The sequence below is a fragment of the Bombus impatiens genome, unplaced genomic scaffold (genome assembly GCF_000188095.3).
Source record: "Bombus impatiens unplaced genomic scaffold, BIMP_2.2 scf_0582, whole genome shotgun sequence".
NCBI classification, from domain to species: domain Eukaryota; kingdom Metazoa; phylum Arthropoda; class Insecta; order Hymenoptera; family Apidae; genus Bombus; species Bombus impatiens.
The window spans coordinates 672,390-692,156 of record NT_177001.1 but is presented as its reverse complement, the minus strand read 5'-3'; the positions used below and the strand labels follow the sequence as shown (position 1 = coordinate 692,156).

Sequence of the window (19,767 nt, the reverse complement as noted above, 5' to 3'; positions counted from 1 at the left end):
AGTTCACCACGTGACTGTAATCAATCGCTTAAGTGACCCACGCCTTCTGCAACGAATGGACTATAGGTGACCCACGCTGTTCGTGGCTAATTGCTTGCGTGACCCGTATTGTAAATCGTTCATGAGATTTATGGTCTACCTTTTCTATAATTTACTTGCAAAATATAGTACGATCTATATTGAAACTAATTCATATTGGTTACGTAAAATTTATTTCAAGAAGGTACAATCTGTTGGTCGATAAAGTAGATTCCCCTAGAATCGATCAAAATTTTTCTACTAGACCACAGTGATTCAAGAGTGATTCGCGGGTAGTCCGCGATCGCGCAATGATATTATGAATCATCGGCAACAAATCGATCGGATCACACAGTAACGCGACGTTTCGATTATTCACTCTACCTTTTTTATTTCATCAATATCGTTTTGTAAATTCTGAGTATCTATAAAAAATTTGTATGTTTGATCGAATAGATGCAGTTCAGCATATGCAAATCACTGTATCGCGATACCATCGTATGACTAACCTTATTCGTATATATGTAGCTTCCTTTTGCATATCCGCTTGTACATCTGCTTTTTATATATATATGACATAGTGAATAGACATACTATATAACATACTAGTACTTCGTGAGTGATTTTATCGAAATCATATTTCATTTTCGGCCCATTTAACTTCCGTTTCAGAATGCTCGTGAAATTCAAAATAATTATACTATGTTGTACAACAGGGTTCACTATACATTATTGATTCCTACATATTATATAATTTGGTTGATATCATTTTTCATGTTATCATTTTTGAAGAATAAATTGAAGAAATTAACCTGTTTTAATCATTATTTAAAGAAGAAAATGAAAAAAGAGAAACTGCTTACGAGAAAGAACTATATCCAACAATACGATCAACTAACAGGTTTCACTATATTTTTACAAAACTATTTAAATTCACTCGATCTGATCACAAATGATCACATGCAAACTGTATTATTCACATATTGTAGCAATAAGATTAACTGACCAAAAATAAAAATTATCAAATCGATTTTCCAGGAATAAAATTATCAAATTAACAAAAACAAAATTTTGCTCCTTACTCAACCTTTCAGTAACTCGATGATATAAAGCGTTGAACCGATCGCGATTGGAGTAATGCCCGACATCCCCCCCCCCCCGCACTATGCTTGTGTGACGCTAAAGATTCATTTCCACCCCGTCGTCGAAACGATCGAAGGAATAGACCGTGACGTTACACTGGGGCCGGTTGACGCGCAGATGAGACGCGTGAAACGCATGCGCTCGCGCTATCGCGTGCATCGCGCGAGACATGCTCGCTCGTCCCTCTGTCTCCGTTCCGCGAGAGCGTACGCGTGGGCCGTTCGCGACGGAGGAACGAACGACGCGCGACTCGCGAGGAAATAGTGTCGATCGTAAGCTCCGGCCTGACGGTCGCGTTTCTTTCTATGATCAAATCCTTCCTGTGTTTACATCCGTGTGCGAGAAGTAAAAAACTGACGTTCAATTTCCTGCTGGAGTCGATTGTTCTAAATTATCAAATTATATTCAAGTGTTTTTTAAAAGTAATTTGAAATTTGCGTTTTTTTAGATTGCGACGTTGTGTAACAAATATATTTATATTGGTGTAAATTTGTTATCTTAGTAACTTGTTTTTTTTTGGTAACGTGGTAATGTGGTAACGTTTTAGTAACGTTGGTGGTCTTTAATGTTGAATAAGAAGGGTATGTTTAATACAACATTTCGAGAGTACGAGTTCTGAGAGCAAGATCTAGCATCGACTTCGAAGCCCCATTTTGTTGAAGTGAGGCTGGTTAGTAGATTAGCTAGGCCGCAAACGGGATGCTTTTCTGATTGTGTGGGTGTGTGGGAAGCATGCATTATGGTTGAATGTCGAATTGGTTGCATTGAATCGCGTGCTGAATTGACTCCGCGTGAGGATTCGGAGGGTAATTAAGGATTATTGTTTTGTTGACTTTTGTGTGTTATGAGAACTCTGGATTATTATACTTGTTTTTGCTAGGTGAATGTTAGATGAAATCTCTAATGCGAACAGAAAAATTCGGTAAAATCTCTGATACCGTCAAATAATCGCTAAATTTATATTTCTATGTATATCAATTCATGAATTAATTTTTTCAATTAAATTAGTTTACAGTACATTATTAAACATTAATAATAAATATTGAATATTATACTTATCCCAGGAATAAATACAAATATTATCAATTTTTCCAATGTTGAATAGGATAAAAACAAAGGAGTACTATTTGCAAGAAAATATCCGTGCCCCAGGGCCAATCCACTTGTTAACGTTCTGTAAAGTTCGCGCTCCAACGACGTGGTATTGTGTGGACACAATTGGACGTTCGTATATGTCCATATATTTAAACATGAAAAGGGCACGGGTGGATAGGTCTGATAGGAAAAAGAACAACAGAGAAACTGTTGATTGTGTTATATTAAGTTGGACAGAGTTATATTTATTTTGTCAATTTCAGAAAATAGAACTCGCCAGCTTTGACTGATAGATAAATCTTGTGGAGCAAACCAATAGCTCGTCCGCGGATACACAGAATGTTTTAGCTTAGGCAAAGCTTAGAAAAAAGCTAAAGGTAGAAGCTTAGGTAAAAATTTTGGACCTAAATTGTATATATCAAAATAAATACCGCGTAGTGACAGAAAAAGAATTAAAATATACTAATCCCATATAACATCTAAACAGGAACACATTTAATAGTTTACATAAATTTATAAGTTTTTATATAAGTTTATACGAATTTTCTTTCTTATTTTGGGATAGAATTTATACTTAAATTGCTGTTCATTTTTTTTTAAATACCAAATTTTTTGTGTATTATAATTTACTCTTCTATTGTTCTAAAAATTGTTTCCATACTCCGCGAAGTAGTCAAGTTCGTTCGTGTGAAATTATCGACCTTAAAAAGATTCTTTCTCCGCAACAAAGATTCTGAAGCTTTTAAAGGATTACTTTATCTCTGCCACGGTTTATGAGTACCGACTTAGAGAGGAAACTCCGCTCGTTTTCTTCATGTCGTGGGCATCATTTCGAATTCGTTTAAGTTTAAGATGTAAGAAAATCGAGGAATATTTTTCTTTCTCCTGTAAAAGAACACGTGCTCTCGTAGCTGGTGTGCATGCACGCGCTAGATAAATACGTTTGTACTCTGTGTGTTCACTCGTGCGTGGCCAGGCCGCGTGGGTGGACGATGGTACGTTTTCAAACATTTTCGTTTCGTGAAAGTCCGCGTTGCGACACTGGCGCTTGAAAAAATAAGTCGAGTGTTCGGTGAATCGAGAAAACAAGTCATTCTTCGGCTGCGCAGTTCTTCACGAAGAGCGAAGTAACATTGTTGGCAGCCGTTTCCGTTTGCTTGTCATGAAAATGGTAAAGACTCTTTTATAATTATTTCTGTTGATGATGTTACATTGTGTGATCTCGGGATCATTAATGACGGTTATTTTGCGATGTTTCTCCTTTCTTTCTTCTTTGGGAACTTTAGTCTCATTGATAAAAATGGAAATTTCAATGCATAATTTTTTAAGTTGCATAGATGTTTCGGTTTAATTGACGTTTACATAAAACTTTTAAATACGAAATTGTTAAATCACGCAGACCCGTTTTTTTATTGATTAGTTTCTGTTGATAATTTTCTGAGATCTATTAAAGTAAGGATCGGATGTAAGATCCCACGAAAATCACAATTATCGATACAGAGCATATCTAACATTCAAAGCTTTATTGATCATAGCACAATGAAAAAGTAATAAAATGGTTCTTAATTGTACTTAACTATCGTGCAATAATAGGGTATGAACTAGTACCAATATCTAGCGACGTGGAAACGATCAACTATGTTTTAAAGAGTCGCTAAATTGCCGGTTGTTCCTCTTATTATTGAACATAATTTTCTTGATCGTTGCATACGATGCATGGTGGCGCGATAATCGACTTCCTGCGCACGAGTAAACGCAAGGGGTGTCCCGACCGGTCGTGTTTATCTCCGAAGACAGTAATGATCGAGTCTACCAATGGTAGCGATCCATGATTTATCCTTTAAGCCTCGGATCTAGCAGTTGTCGTTTTTCATTCTTCGAACAGCCTGTTCAAAGAGCATCGATGCATTGTTTCTCTCGCCTCACTGATGGTTGATAAATCTTACGACAAAGTACACGCATATATACTTATACTATCAGTCAAAAGTTTAGAGTCACTTATTTGATATTTGAAGGAGAAATAAAGAGAATGTTTATAAATTAAAATTTCAAATAATTAAATTCTCAATTATGTATATCTTATTCCAGTACATAAAATTAGAGCAAAAAAAAAAAGATTATTGCTATGTCTTTGTTTTTCTATTTAAATCAGAGAAAGTATTTTTTATATGGAGTATTAAATACGATAGAAGAAACTTCTATATAATGAAGCTAATAAAGATAAAAAACACTAAACTATACTTAACTATTTTTAACCTTGTTCTCAATCGTGCTTTCATAAATCGTGAATATAGAAGTGAACCAACATTTTTTAGAGTTAGTGTGATACATGTGTATGCGCATGCGCGCGTGTACTTTATGATACCAACGGAGAACCCGTACAATTTTGTACTGATCTTATCTAAACTGTGAGGGTGTGCAAACCGAAATTATCACTGAAACGTTTTAATCTCAAGAGAATAATGCACTCGTTCAAGGAGAGCCGTCAGAAAGTCGTGAAAAATCGCAGGTTCAAGTTTTGGTAAATTTTCGTTCGTGAAATCTTCGAATGAATTTTTCATATTGTATCGGTGATCGAAATTTATATGTTTTCGCATTTATATTTATATTAGATTTACTGAAATTTCGGTTTAATATACTCATTTGTTTTTGTGTTTTTCGATTCATGCGAGATACTCGGGTCGTAAAAGCAAGAGCCTGTACGTATGTCAGTCTCTCGAGGTCAAACTGACGTGTCGAGCAAGCATTCTGAATGCGTTATGTGTCGTTCGTGGCGGTTTCCTGTTCGCGAGAAGAAAGGATATGGCGTAAAGATCGCGTCCTTTTTGTCTATGATGTTTTTATCCTTGAACATTTAACCTTCTTTCGTTGCACGACCTGGAGCGACGTTGTCTGTATGTATTTAGGCTGCTTCTCTTTCTTCTGAATCATTTTTTGTAAAAACCGAGACAACAACGCAGCTGCATACACGGCGACTGAGATAAGTCACCATCTCGTTATTCCAAGGGTCAGCGTATCTCTAATTACATTAAGGAGAAGGATTTAAGGTTAAAATTAGGACTAAGATTAAGGTTAGGATTTCCAGAAGAGAAAAATTTGGTTTCATTTTTCTTCTTTTTATTTCGTTATTTTAGAATATATAATTTTGGAATAAAATATTAACCTGTTAATGATATTATTCCTTAATTATTCCTGGAAACTTGCATAATTGCAGAATTAAAAGCGGATAGAGATAAAATAATTCCAGTTAGCTCTACTTTAGTCTTTGTAAATGTCAATGCTATAAATAAATTATAATAATTATACTGTACGTATGAATAGTAAGTAAGATTTAATCTGATAAATGTGTTATTAGAGCAGAAAAAGATGATTAAACTCGTGCACCCGTTACAAGCGACATATAACACAAGATCATTTTACCTATCTCCGTCTTCGCCATTTACAGAAATGTGACGCAATGCTGCGTCGTATGCTTTAACAATTACACCGTTGATATACCTTCGGAGATCGCATCATTCGTTGGTAAACGTGATTCGTATGCATCATCATGTTTAATAACATCATGTTACGCGCTAGACACAGCTTTTTCATAAAAATCATACAATAAATGTTAAACCCATTGTTATTCTCAGATCTAGACGACCCAAAATGAATGTTAGATATTAATAGATATTATTATATTTGGTTTTAGTGTTCAGTACACATTACAACAATTTATTAACTAATTATACTAATAAACTAACAAGTTACAGATTGTAAGTTACAGACTTCTTTCTATATTTTTATAACGTTGCATAGAATAGGGTAATGTGAGGATTTGTAATTTGTACAATTTCATTTGTTTTATTGTTAATAAATTGAAAATTTATTAGTACTAGTAATTTATAACTTGTGACTTCTACAATTTTACTAGTAATATTAACACAAGTGTGTAAGAGTGCACTGAAGAGATGATCGTGAAAAAATGAGGAAAATAGCAAGGTGAAACATAATTTGTGACCATCACGACAACTTTATTCGAAGAACGATCTTGTCGAATAAGTAGAAAATTTATACGTATTCCCATTGTCATAATAGGTTATGATCGCGGATGATATAGAAAACAAGTGTAAACTGTCGGTAAAACGATTACGATTGTACAGGGTGGCCTTGAACATGACACTGCGCATTTTTCCTTGAATCGCTCGGTCTTATTAGCAAAGAACGATCTCTCCTTAGAAATCGAGCTTAATCTATTGCAATATTCATACTGGATTGAAAGTTTGAAATGTTTGACGAACAGATGCACACGCGCGGACAGGTTATGTATGTTGAATTATGTAATGAACATTCTTCATGAATATCCAGTGGCTGATCCATTAAGATACAAGATCCAAGGTTATGGGAATATCGATAAAAATATAGCATATATTGACGCTGCAACTGTAACAAATTTAATCGAAAGTGCTACGTAACCTATGTTTCTCCCTATATTTATACTTAACCTATGCTTCTCCCTATACTTATACCTAACCTATGCTTCTTCTTATACTTAAATAGAATTTAATACAAAGCATGTATTTTTGTATATTTTTATTAATCTTTTATGATCCATCTGATTATTTTTTAAATGTAAAGATAACTATACTACCTGCGCTATATAATTACTTAAATTTAATACTCGTAGCGAATTTATTGACATATTGTTATGTAGTGAACATAATCGCCGTTATTACTGGTGTTTATCAAATGAACATGACCACGTACTAAGTGTGCGTCGAAATCTAGTGAGGTTAATAGGTGAAACATTAAGTGAATATCAGTAGTCACTGGTGCGTTGGTCGTACAGCTCTTTAGGGAATGATAAACAGTCTCTTCATGCATGCATGACGCGTCGTTTGACATTAGGGAGGAATTTATAAGAGCTCGGTAGTATTATTTGCAATATTATGTGGTATTCATTTATATTATTCACTGAATATTAACTACAATATTAATTCAATAAGGAATTTTAATAGAAGGAATCTTAAAGATATACAGAATCTTCTTTTACTTACTAAAATAATTTTTTCCACAGGGAGATATTATAAGATAAAATATATAAATCCATTGTAAGATATTGACATCTTTTGAACTTGAACTTAGATCTTTTCCTTGACAATTAGAGTGTACCGTGTATGATGCTGAGACAGTCCCTTGTACGGAAGTGGTAGGTTCCACGCGTTGTTGGTTTTATTGGGTCTTCCGGTGTGCGTGCTGTGCTCAAGTTACTTTGGTGTTAACATCAGGGTGACTATATGGTTAACGCAAGTCGTTTTGCGTTTAGTACGCTCTTTCCCACATTTATAAACGAAGCGTAAATATTTTCGCATGTTTGGGTGGTTTTAATCGAATTTAATTTAAACTTCTGTTACGTTTGTTTTTCTCAAGTATTTGATACTTAAAAAAAAAAACACGCAAAATCTGTGAACGAAGTTGTCTCAAGTTTCTTAGAAATAAAAATATTTTTCAAATATTTTCTTTTACATATCATCCATTGATAATCAAAATATATTTCCTCTTATTCATTATGTACACATGCGCTACTTAATAAGTTACGAATTTAGAATAATGAACTTAATATTTATGAAATGATTCGTACGAATAAAAATATCATAGAGAAAATATTCGAGATGAAGCGTGTGAGAGAGTAGGATTAAAGCCTTGCCTGACTGACTTTATACGAGGAAAGGTAAACATTGGCCATTGTCTACGCTTGTCTCTAAAACGTGGGAACGAGTCAAGTGTTTAATTCGAATGATTGCTGACCGGACAAACGCGGTCCACGCAAAGCTCATAAATGACGTTAGAATTAAATGATCGAGCACATCGCTCCATACGTATACATACATTTTGACATTGCAAGTGAAAGTGTTCTTCATAAGAAAAGAATTAACAAGATAACTTCTTATTATGTTTTGTGTTATTATTTCTAGGATTTACGCAATACGCAAAAATATGTAAAATATAGTACTTATTATACCATTTAATAAACGAAACAAAATCTTTATTTAGGTTTCATCTTTTTAATTATTTTCACAAAAATATGAATTTGACCAAATTGATCCGCAGTCTAATTATTAACCTTCAAGTTTTTCGTGGCAGTTGCTCCTAAAATTTCAAGTAATTTGCTCTAGTATGTTTCCTACTATTACCATAAGAGCAAATAACTCTAATTCGTGTTCTGTTTATATACTCAAAGGTTCATCGTCTACATATTATTGTCTGTTATCTATCGAACTTTATATACTCTAATTACGATATTATTATAATTATTTATTTCTTGTATTAGGAGAAATATTTATCTCGTTTAACAAAAATGCACAACGCAACTAAATTGTGAGCGAAACCGTGACCTTCAGGGTAATAAAGGTTATCTATATCTCTTAGCTGCTTCGTGTTCGAACAATAATACCTCTTTTAGCAAATTCACAGTACACGACGAGTAAAAATCAACTATGCATGAAATAACTAAACCAATATCATGACTTTAAAGAAATGACTCAAGTGAACTACCCTTATCTTCGTTTATACTGTTTCTAACATGTTTAGAGCAAGTTTAAAGGTTTTCATATGATACGAGTCCAAAGCGTTTGGTGTTCTTCCATTAGTAAATCGCAAATATTTGGAAAACTATTAGGATAAAGAGAAATATTGCCAACAGTGCAAGTTTAATAAATTGATTAAAAAAAAAAGAACATTATGGTCTACTAGAAATATTTATGTAAATTTGTCAACATTTATAAAAATAGTAATTTGTATAAAAATTCACGATCTCTACATTCCCGTTCATTGGTATACATTAAGTAACTTAAAAAATGAGGAAATGAAGATAATAGGTGCGATATGTAATCGATAATGAAGGTTTTATCCACTTTCGAAGAGGAGTGATCAAATCCAGAACGATTGACACATATTGTATAAATAGAGGCTGTCGTCACACGTTTCACAAAAATGTAGTTAGTATTAAGAGGCGTATGGAAATGAGTTGTCTTGATCTCGAGAAGGTTGTTGTTTAGCGAACGTTCTTACGAAACTTATGTTGCCTTAAACACTAGATTTGTAATACCATTTCTTTTTCGTTTCGCTAACTGTGAAGTTACTTTCTTCTTGAAAATGTAGTATTAAATAAATGTAGTGTTCAAGTTGGAATAACACATTGATGTCTTTTATGACTACTCTATATTGCAAAATAATTACAGATAAAAAGTTTTTTCAACATTTTTTAAATTATATACTTGTATTTTATTGAATTTTTTACATACTTAAAATATATGAAAATCGCGCTATGTGCCATTTTAGGATAAAAGTCTTTTGACCATAGTAGTAGAACTGTTTGAATATTGGGATCAGCTTCGACTTAATTACGAAGGCATCATACCCATTGAACTAGAAACAATGCCTACACAACTAATGGTGTCTAACAAATAGAAGAGAGCAAAGTACACAGAGAATAAACGCCCTACTTTTAGTTGGAACTATCTATCTTTTAAGGAAAATTCTTTGATAATATTATTTCCTGAACTTTGTTCGATACACGGGAATAATTTGGAAGATTCGTATTTATAAAAACTTTGGAATAATTGAGAACTTACGGGAATCGGTTAATACTCTTCGCCATCTAGCTGTGGATGCGGAAACTAACTAAAGAAAATTCTATGATGATAATAATTAAATTTTTGGTAAAAACAAACAAAAAAGAGAGACGGTATTCAATGTAATTATTGCCTTTTGTTGATTAATTATATGAATAAGGGATGGATCTGGATGTTCTTATTAATGATAATTTAATTATTAATAATTTTCATTATGGCGCTTAAGTTATAATAATTTGAGACTAACATGTGTCATTTCATTATAGATGAACCACGCTCAAGGTGTAGATCATGGGATGACGTAGGACCGACTAAAATGGAAACTGTCGGCCAAACGCACAGACAACATCATCCCTCCTTAGAGGCAACTAGGTCCAATACGTCGACACAGTCGGCTAGAAGCGAGGACTCTTGGTGCTCAGCATCGGATCATGACCTTTCCTCGGACGACGAAAGTGAGAAGAGTAATATCAGTATTAAGTAAGCACCAATTTCATCGGATAATTTTTAATAATAAATAATAGCTACGAATAACTAGATTTGATGTCATTTATTGATATCCAATAATTAAAAGTTTCCTAATATCTAAAAAAAGAAATACCGATTTTCCATAATACATAATGTAAATATTTTTATGAAATTTAAATTTTTTCATTTAATATCTTTTTTCAAATTGTCATTAAAGAGAGGAAGAAACCTAATGATTTGAATCAGTTCATCAATACAATTGTTGTTGGTTCAGCGAATCAATCATTGGTCTGCTATTTCTTCCCACACTGGCATCCTCCTGAGGGCGTTTATAATTAATCGGAACAATTGTTAATTCTCCATAGAAGCAATTGCCAATTGAGGAATACGTTGCACAAGGCAAGGACTCTGTGTGACAAGTGGAGGCCACAAAATATGCGAGTGAACAATGCTGACCCATTGGATTCGCCCGGAAACCATGGAAGACTATCTAGATGGTTCAGTATCCGGAGAGGATCGACACAACAATATGATGTGGATTCCTCCGACACGGTATCCCTTACCAGTCCCATCAAAACACCTCAAATGCCGCAACTTTGTGAAGTAATTATCTAGAAGATTAATATCTTAAATAAGGAATTATTTCGTACCTTAATAACGAATAGTATTTTTTATTTTTGTAATTTTGATTCATCTTTCTCTGTAGAGAATTGTTTTATACTTTGATAAAAGAAATAATTATTTTTGTATTCTATTTATATAGTTATTTTATTACAAGAGTCTATTAACAAATTTATTATAAAAATTATTGCAAACAATATAAAATAAAACTTTTAAGAAAAAGTTAGAATTTCTCCTAAACACCGATAGTACAGGTTTACATAGATTTACTGAAATATATATGTTTCAGGTTGAAGAGGAAAATAGTGCAATGGTGCAATTTCAGTGCATGCAGCAACGTAGGCAAACTCCACCCGCCCTTCCTCCGACACCTCCGAATTTAACTCCTCAACAGCTAAAACGTCGACATATAGTAGCAGCTATAGTACATTCTGAAAACAGTTATGTGTCCACATTACAGAGGCTAGTGAACGTACGTAAATATTAGTTCGAGCCATTCTATGTACATATGATTCCTTCGAAGAACTTTATGTAAAAATATATTTTCCACTTCAGGATTACAAGAAACCATTAGAAGAATCCTCGCCGCCTATATTGAGCCAGGCAAAAATAGCAACATTGTTCCACAGATTGCCTGAAATTCTGCAATGCCATACGTTATTTAGAATTGCATTAGCCGAATGCGTACGTTCATGGGACAAGGACGAAAAGTTAGGAGACGTGTTTGTAGCAAGTTTCAGCAAAGCTATCGTTCTTGACATTTATAGTGGGTTTATAAATAATTTTTCAGTAGCTATGGATTTGGCTAAGCAAGAATCAAAAAGAAAGACTGCGCTAGCCGATTTTTTCAAGGTATAAATCCATAACAATATTTGCTAATGATTATATTCTATAGTAATTGAATTTTTATATAATGGTTATGATTGTATTTTAGGTGAAACAAATAAGTGCACACGATAGATTGTCCTTCTTTGGATTAATGGTAAAACCTGTGCAGAGGTTTCCACAATTTATACTATTCTTACAAGTAAGTATCTTTTATTTTTGTTTTTAACGGCTACATTGAAATAATGCAAACGTTTTGTTAGGATTTACTGAAACACACGCCACAAGGTCATCACGATAGAATGTCGTTGCAATTGGCGTTGACCCAATTAGAGAGTTTGGCGGAAATGTTGAATGAAAGGAAACGTGAAGCTGAACAGTTCCAAGCGTTTAAAGAAATGCTTCGACACGTATCTGGCAAATTGTCCCATCGACCTCTTTCGTCGTCATCTAGGTATCTTATAAGAGAAGATAATGTTACGCAGTTGGTAAGTGTAGTATATCCTTAACGCCATTTCAGATATTCTAATATAATTTGTATCATTTATATCATGGTAAATTGTTTTAGGAATTTAATCAAAACGGCATGATAACGAAGTCTAAAAGAAGAAGGTTATTATTATTGAATGATCTTGTAGTGTGCGTTTCGGTAACTCCAAGATCCGCAGAAGATTTTAGCGGGAGTGAAAGATTAACTTTGAAATGGACATATCCTGTGTCGGATATTGAGGTATAGGAACGGTACACAATTAATAACGATTACTAACGATTTATAGTATATTTTTCATGACGAAAATTAATATCGTCGATAATAATAATGTTAACAATATTATGTTATACTACAGATTCAGGATACAAGCACTTCACCAACGTTAAGTCGTTTACTGACTGCTGGTCTAAATAAATGCGGAAGCCTAAAATCTGACAAGAGCGGCGATTGCGGACAAGTGGGTGCCGATAGTCTCTGCGTAGAAATGAACGATCTAATGCATGACTATGAAGTTATGTCTAGGATAAGCGATTTAGTCGCACAACTAAAGGGTAAATACGAGGTAAGCCAAATTACATGAAACAAACTATGTTTATTTTGATTTTATACGTATACAAATAAAAACATTTTGAATTCAAAGGGTATGACGCTTGAGAAAACTAAACAAATTCTGCAATCCATACAACTTTCAATACAACAAAAAGATGAAGACATGGTTTGGGCAGATAGTTGTTGCCTGCAATTAGTAACGAAGCAAGGACAGATGTACACGTTTCAAACCGAAAATCCTTTGGTGAAGAAAGACTGGATAACGGAGCTTAGACTAGCACAGCTAGCCTTGGATCCAAATAATTCGCCATCTTGGGAAGTACCTGAACAAGAACAGCGACCATCTACGAAAATGCCACTTTTCGTTAGTTCCCAACAAGTATATCATTCGCAACATCAGACAGAGGTAAGATTTTTACTACCATAAAATATTCTTTTTTAATTATTTGCAAACATAATAATGATTATATTTCTAATTATCTTTTTAATTATCTTTTTTAAATTTTATCAGCAATATTTATACATAATAAAACGATGTTTTTCAGGTACGTTGCGGCTGCTATTATACCACGCAGAATCCACGTCCCACGAGACGTCGTGGAAGAAGTCAAAGTTACTTGTGGATATGTACAGGCGACGGTATATCCAGTCACGTAACAGTATTTGGTCAATCCACAACAGCCTCGGCAAGTTCCTTGAAGCAAATTACAGCTTTTGATTTGGTAGAGACTAGAGTCGCCGCCATAGAGTTCGTAAAGGGTGTTTCTTCCGATCCACTCTCATTAGCGAGCGATCTCGTGTGGATGGGTACGGACTCTCGGAAAATTTTGATCTACATCGCCTCGGAACCTGAAAAGCAAGAAGAACTTGGAAACTATTCCGTCTCAGGTCCAGTGATACAAATCAAGTATCATTGTGACAACGTTTTCGTCGCCCTAGGAATTGGTTTACTTCTCCTGTTCAAAAGGCAAGTGGACGGCACTTGGAATCTGAGAGATCCGTTTGTAATATCTCTAGGCAGCGAACCGGTCTCCTGCTTGATGCCAATTAACGCGTCTGTCTATGCTGCTTGCGGCAAAAAAGTTTGGGTACTTAACGCAGTCAGTGGTGACATTACGAAAAGTTTCAGCGCGCAACACGAACACGTTGGCAGTGTGAAACTTATGGCTCATTCCGGAGTAGGTCTCTGGGTTGCTCTTAAGAATTCCAGCACCGTTTGCCTGTATCATACAGAAACTTTCAAACACCTGCAAGACATCAATATAGCATCCAACGTGTTGAGAGTAACGAGGTCAAACAATGCCTCAAATTCTTGTGGCGATAACTTAAACAACAATCAAACTGCAGTCACTGTGACAGCACTTTTAGCGTGCAAGGGCTTACTCTGGGTCGGTACAAACGTAGGCATCAGTCTTACGATTCCCCTGCCACGGTTGGAAGGAGTACCTATCATTAGTGGCCGTGTAAATATTTCATATCACGCGCACTTCGGTCCTATCACCTTCTTACTAGCCATTCAGAATCCAAAGAACACGATAAGCTGTACAACCGATGAAATCGCCGACGAGGAAACTGTACAGTTACGGTCAAAGGAATCTGATAGTAGTAGGAATAGAGATCGAGCAAGTTTGGATTCCTCTATGTCAAACAGTATATTGAAATTGAAACAACAATTGGCGAGCAGCCCAGTAATGTTAAGACGAAAACGTAGCAAGGAATACGAGTACAGAGGTTCGAAGACACTTCCCAGAGGACTCGGATCTGGTGGGGGCTTTCTATCAAGCTCGATGTCCGGATCGCAGAGTTCTGGAGAGAATTGCGACGTCTACGGCTTATACGGAGAATTAATGTATGTGAAAGATTATGAAAACGAGAATAGCTCTGGTATTGATTTAATTTACGAGCCACTAAGAAGAAGCGATCCAGAACTGGCAGCCATACCAAATAAAGTTAGTACCTTAGATCGTAGACTGAAAATGAAAATTACCAGACCCAGATCGCTCGACTTGTCGAATTGGTCAGTCGATTCTCATGCAAGTTCTCTCTATACGTCTTCTGGCTCTGAAGAGAATCTTTCATTGAAAACTGGCAAATTATCTCGAAATAGTAGTACAGCTAGTCGAAATGGTCCTTATGAAACGACTACTCCCAACAGTAGTATAGCACAGTCTGTACCGGAAACGATATCACCGCCCAATAATTTGAAAACGAACGGTAAAAAGATCAATAAAACGTTACAACAAATTGAACAGCCTAAAAAAACCGTTCTAACATTAATGGGTGGTCGAGGTTACATCAATTGGAGACAGTTAAACGCGCAATCGGTCACCGACAAAGGCTCTAAATCGGGTTACACTTTCAAAGATCCTAACAGCAACGATGCCCATATCGTATTGTGGGAAATGAAGTTATGATACTCAGTTACACTAGGCCTATCATTACGCCAGTATGGATAGAAATGTTTAAAAAATGCTTTCAATAGCCGATGGCGAGCTCTGTAGTATCGGCGTATAGGACCAAAAAAGGAAAAAAAAAATAAGAAACTATTGTCAAACTGATATCCACTTAATTAATAAGGATACTCGGTAAGGATTCGTTAATTAGCGTAGTTTTTAAGTTTAGTCGCAACGAGTGTTCGATATGAATATCTCTTGGAACTATGTTTGAAAATGATGTTCAACATTTCTCGAACGTTCTTATCGTTTGCAGTGCAAAGATCTAGTTTTTTCGTGTAGCTCTCTAAACAACACAGAAAGAGGAAGTAGAAATCTCGTATTTTATTATACACTCTTTAGTCCTTCAATACGGTCAAGATCTTATATTCCTTTCTCTTAGGCTGTTGTGTTTCTTTCGTGTACACTCGTATATGTTTATTTATATTTTTCTTTTATTTAAAAGAGTAAAGAAAGGAAGCACATTTAACGGAACAAAAGGCGTTGAGTATATGTGTATAACTATATAAACGTAATTAAATATTGGGTTTTGAAAATATGTACTGATATACGAGTGTGCGCGTTATTGGAAGAAAGAATTAATCTTTCAACGTGTATTTTAATAAACATTGTTATTTCTGTAGTTACATATAAAAACAATTTAAAGCAGTGGTATTCTTATAAATAATTTAACAAAAAATCGAAGATTACTAATGGATTAATTTGAAATTTAATATGGCGGATGAAAATGAACATGATTTGAATACCATTGATTTGAAATTCCATATTTCGAGCTTTTGTGTTATTCGGTGGGAATCATGTGATGTGCACATGAATTTGTAAGATATATGAATATAAAACGTTATCTTACGCTTTATACGCAGGACGTTTCGCGTCGTGAGGGAAAGACGATAGAATTTTTAAGTGTTTCTCGTGTTTTCATTTCAAATCTTGTAAATGAAAGTTTAAAAGAAAACCCCAATTTTTGTAAGCTGGGGACGAAATAAAGTGCACAGAGCAGCGCCTGTGATTTAACCTTTTTGATGCATTAACTGCGCCTAGCATACGCAAAATCTTTGACAATATTTAACATTTTCTTTAAGTTTTTTCTTGCATCAATAAAATAAAGAAAAAAAAAAAGAAAATTCAAAATATACAACCAAATTTATTGGACACATTTAGTTTTTTTATTGGTAGAATAAAAGTGAAAAAATTTGAAGTTTGGTTTTTCTAATGCTTTAAAAAAAATGAATCTCATGTTGCTATTGTTCTTTACTAAATGATGTTATAGATCATTCGGTAATATTTAATAGCATTTTTTGAAGGTACGTAAGATATATTTTATATCTTTTATAAACGTTAGTACGTTGAACATTTTTGATATATATTTTACTGCCAAACGCGATAAAGATTTCTCAAAAGAAGGAAGAAAAATGGTGGTTGAGAGAAAGGATGCGCAAAACAAAAAGATCTCTGAAGATCGATGACATTGCATGTTGTCCGTTCTTTACTTGTGATACGATCGACCAGGCAAAAAAAGAGGTTTAGAAGATGGAAAAAAGTTTATATCAGTTACCCAGTGAGAGAAGTATATCGTAGTTTTGTCGCAAATATGCTGTTAAGTTTTTCGCTACCGGCATGGACGAACGAGTCTGCGTGTACATATCATATTTTCCGAGGAAATTAATTTTTATATCGCAAATGAATCCTGGATAGATTTATATTTTGTACACTACTTTTTTTCTGTTTAGGTTTATATAAATATATACATAAATGTAATCTTATTTTGTATTTATACGAATGATACATACACGTGGAATTTATTCAGCAATACTTTATTTTACACACACGGTACACGCACACGTTATACACACATACATTGCGCGCGCATATATTTATTACTTAAAAAAAGTCGTAACGTTGTATTATTGTTATGTACGAAACTCGAAAATTTTGTTACGTTAGCGTTCGAAAAAGCTATTCGATTCAATGATTTTCACTTTGTATTGCTATATTGCTGGATATTATAATTATTTAAAAAACGAATGTATAAAATTCTTTATTCCTTCTACCTTTCACTTTCTCAATTATTATGAAATATTTGCAACTTCATAATTAACAACAATTTGAAGATTAATAGATTTATGTTACCATATGAGTATGTAAGGTTTAAGTAGTAAAATAAAATTCTGAATAATATAGGTTTTCAAGTATATGGTTTATTCTTTGTACAATATTACGATATGTTTACATTATAATATGGCGCATAAATAATCTGTTATTCCTACATATAATTCTACTCATATCGCTTCGAATATTTCTTAACGCAGAATACGAATTTACACATTTTTTTATTCCTACGTTAATAACTTTCATGAGACTTACTACGATATGCATGAATAAGTACGATATGTGTACTATACAATATGAAATAAGTATTTTACGTTTCACTACTTTTGTCAATTACCTTTTTTCATGAACTTTTTTACGTACAATGAATCTTCTACAACATAATTTTGTTCCTGTAAATAATTCTTTAAAAGTTTCCTTCTCACGTATTAGAATACGATGTATATTTATTACAATGTACAAATTAGAAAATAATCATCATTGAAACAATTCTCTGGTAACAAAAACTTCTCTATAATATTCCGTTAACATAAGTGTAATATCTCGAAAAAAAAGAAATACATAATAAAGACATTACAGAAATTACACATTTACAGCAGCATTCATTTAATTATTTTCATCTCACTACTTAATTTCAATATATGTATATATTTATTATACATGACAGAGAATTCATTTTTGTTTCAAGACTGTATGTATGCATGTATGTAACAAACTACTAAGGTTTTTTTACTCTGGCATGGTGCTCTATTAATTCTACATTATATCTATAGTTATTTAATTACAATCATCTTCGTCTGTTTGCTTACATATACATATATCGTGATAGTAGAGCGGAAAATAAATTTATCTACATTGCACTTCTAATACAGAAATACAAGCTTTGTTGACAGTTATTTAACAAATCGCTATATATAGCGGTATTTTCTTTTAAGTTAAAAATGGTGATTTCTCTTGATTGCAACTTCGAAACGTGGATTCGATTACGTAAATTCTCAGAAATTACAATTTGCAACATCTTAGAATATTAGTTTCTTGAAACTTTACTTTCTATTCCCTGTTTTTTATTTTAAGGTACTAAAGTATAAAGTACAGCAGAAAAGATGCACATACAAACAGAATACTTACATTATATATTCAGTTTGTGATAACATGAAATGTCCCCCTTTTTTATGCTATAAGTTGTTTGTTGTTACTTATAAACGTCTTAATTAACATATAGTAATTTGTTCATTTTTCTCCATATTCAAACACATTTCGATATTTAATTATATGCTTAAATCTTACATGGTACTTCGTTTAAAAGTATATCAAAATCGAAAGGCGCAAATCGACAGTGTTTGTTAAAGAATCAAACGCACTGTAACTCCTTAACATTAAAATACGAATTTGTCTTTCATTGTAAAAAGCATGATTGATTTGCCGCGTCATACGAAGTGCATGTACGGGTTTCCTGTTTCAAACCTTTTTCTTATTAGAGTGTCGCCATAACTGCAACTGTTATCATTCTATTACATGTATTTATAAAATACCTATATATACATATACGTACACGTATGTAATGCAGATAACATAATAGATAATACCTGCCCGAGCTGCCTCTATTCTGTCGCACACTTAAATATTTGGTGCTGTTTTTAACTTAAAATATATTTAACTCACGGGGAAGTTGAAACTTCTCCTTACAGATGGTAGATGAAAATTATGAAATGTTCATTCCATAAAAATCAAGTGGAAAAAAGATATGGTTACCAATTAAGAGTTACTATGAAATACATAATACTGCTAGAAATTTGTTTTTATCCAATTTAATGAATTTTCAATATTACTGTTTTTGTTTTTCATTTCTGTAATATTGAAAATATCATTAGAAACTTATAATGCATACATATGTCAGCTCTCACATTGCATACATGCTTGGTAAATGGTGTGATAATTTAATATAATTACTCTTAATACGATGACACATACTAATCTTTCCTTTTATTAAATAAAAATAAAACATAATGAAAATATTGAAATATATAAATTATTATAATAATTCATACCAGCCTTATAATTTGTTCAATTTATACAGACCACCTCGAACATTTAATTACATTAACATATTGACAAAGGATAGATATACATGATTTTATTTATTTAAGTTTAATGATTTTACTCATTTAAATTAAGGCAGAACAAAATAGTCATTTTTATTATTATTATTATTAATATGAAATTTTACAATTAAACATCTTTGCCTCAATTAGAGATATATAAGATAAATAACTAAAGATATTTTTTATAATTAAATCAAATATCATATCAGTTCCAGAATTACATTGTTCTGTTTTTTTTCATACACTTTTTGCAATAAAAAATATTTATAATTTAAATAACT

At 33.3% G+C, this 19,767-nt stretch overlaps 1 protein-coding gene across 11 annotated transcripts in view; it reads left to right on the top strand.

The window, feature by feature from the left end:
* The window catches only part of LOC100741983 (rho guanine nucleotide exchange factor 10), a 47,298-nt gene extending 29,998 nt beyond the window's left edge, over positions 1 to 17,300 (top strand). For 6 of the 11 annotated variants that reach the window (XM_012388867.3, XM_003491691.4, XM_012388868.3 and 3 more), the window contains 10 exons: positions 10,136 to 10,349; positions 10,703 to 10,940; positions 11,248 to 11,430; positions 11,514 to 11,810; positions 11,893 to 11,985; positions 12,047 to 12,271; positions 12,352 to 12,513; positions 12,629 to 12,835; positions 12,914 to 13,228; positions 13,368 to 17,300. In XM_012388867.3, coding sequence (XP_012244290.1) covers positions 10,136 to 10,349; positions 10,703 to 10,940; positions 11,248 to 11,430; positions 11,514 to 11,810; positions 11,893 to 11,985; positions 12,047 to 12,271; positions 12,352 to 12,513; positions 12,629 to 12,835; positions 12,914 to 13,228; positions 13,368 to 15,236 — 3,803 coding nt within the window. In that variant the 3' untranslated portion in view covers positions 15,237 to 17,300. The other 5 variants (XM_024369557.1, XM_024369560.1, XM_012388869.2 and 2 more) reach the window with 5 other exon arrangements.
* The last annotated feature ends 2,467 nt before the right edge of the window (positions 17,301 to 19,767 follow it).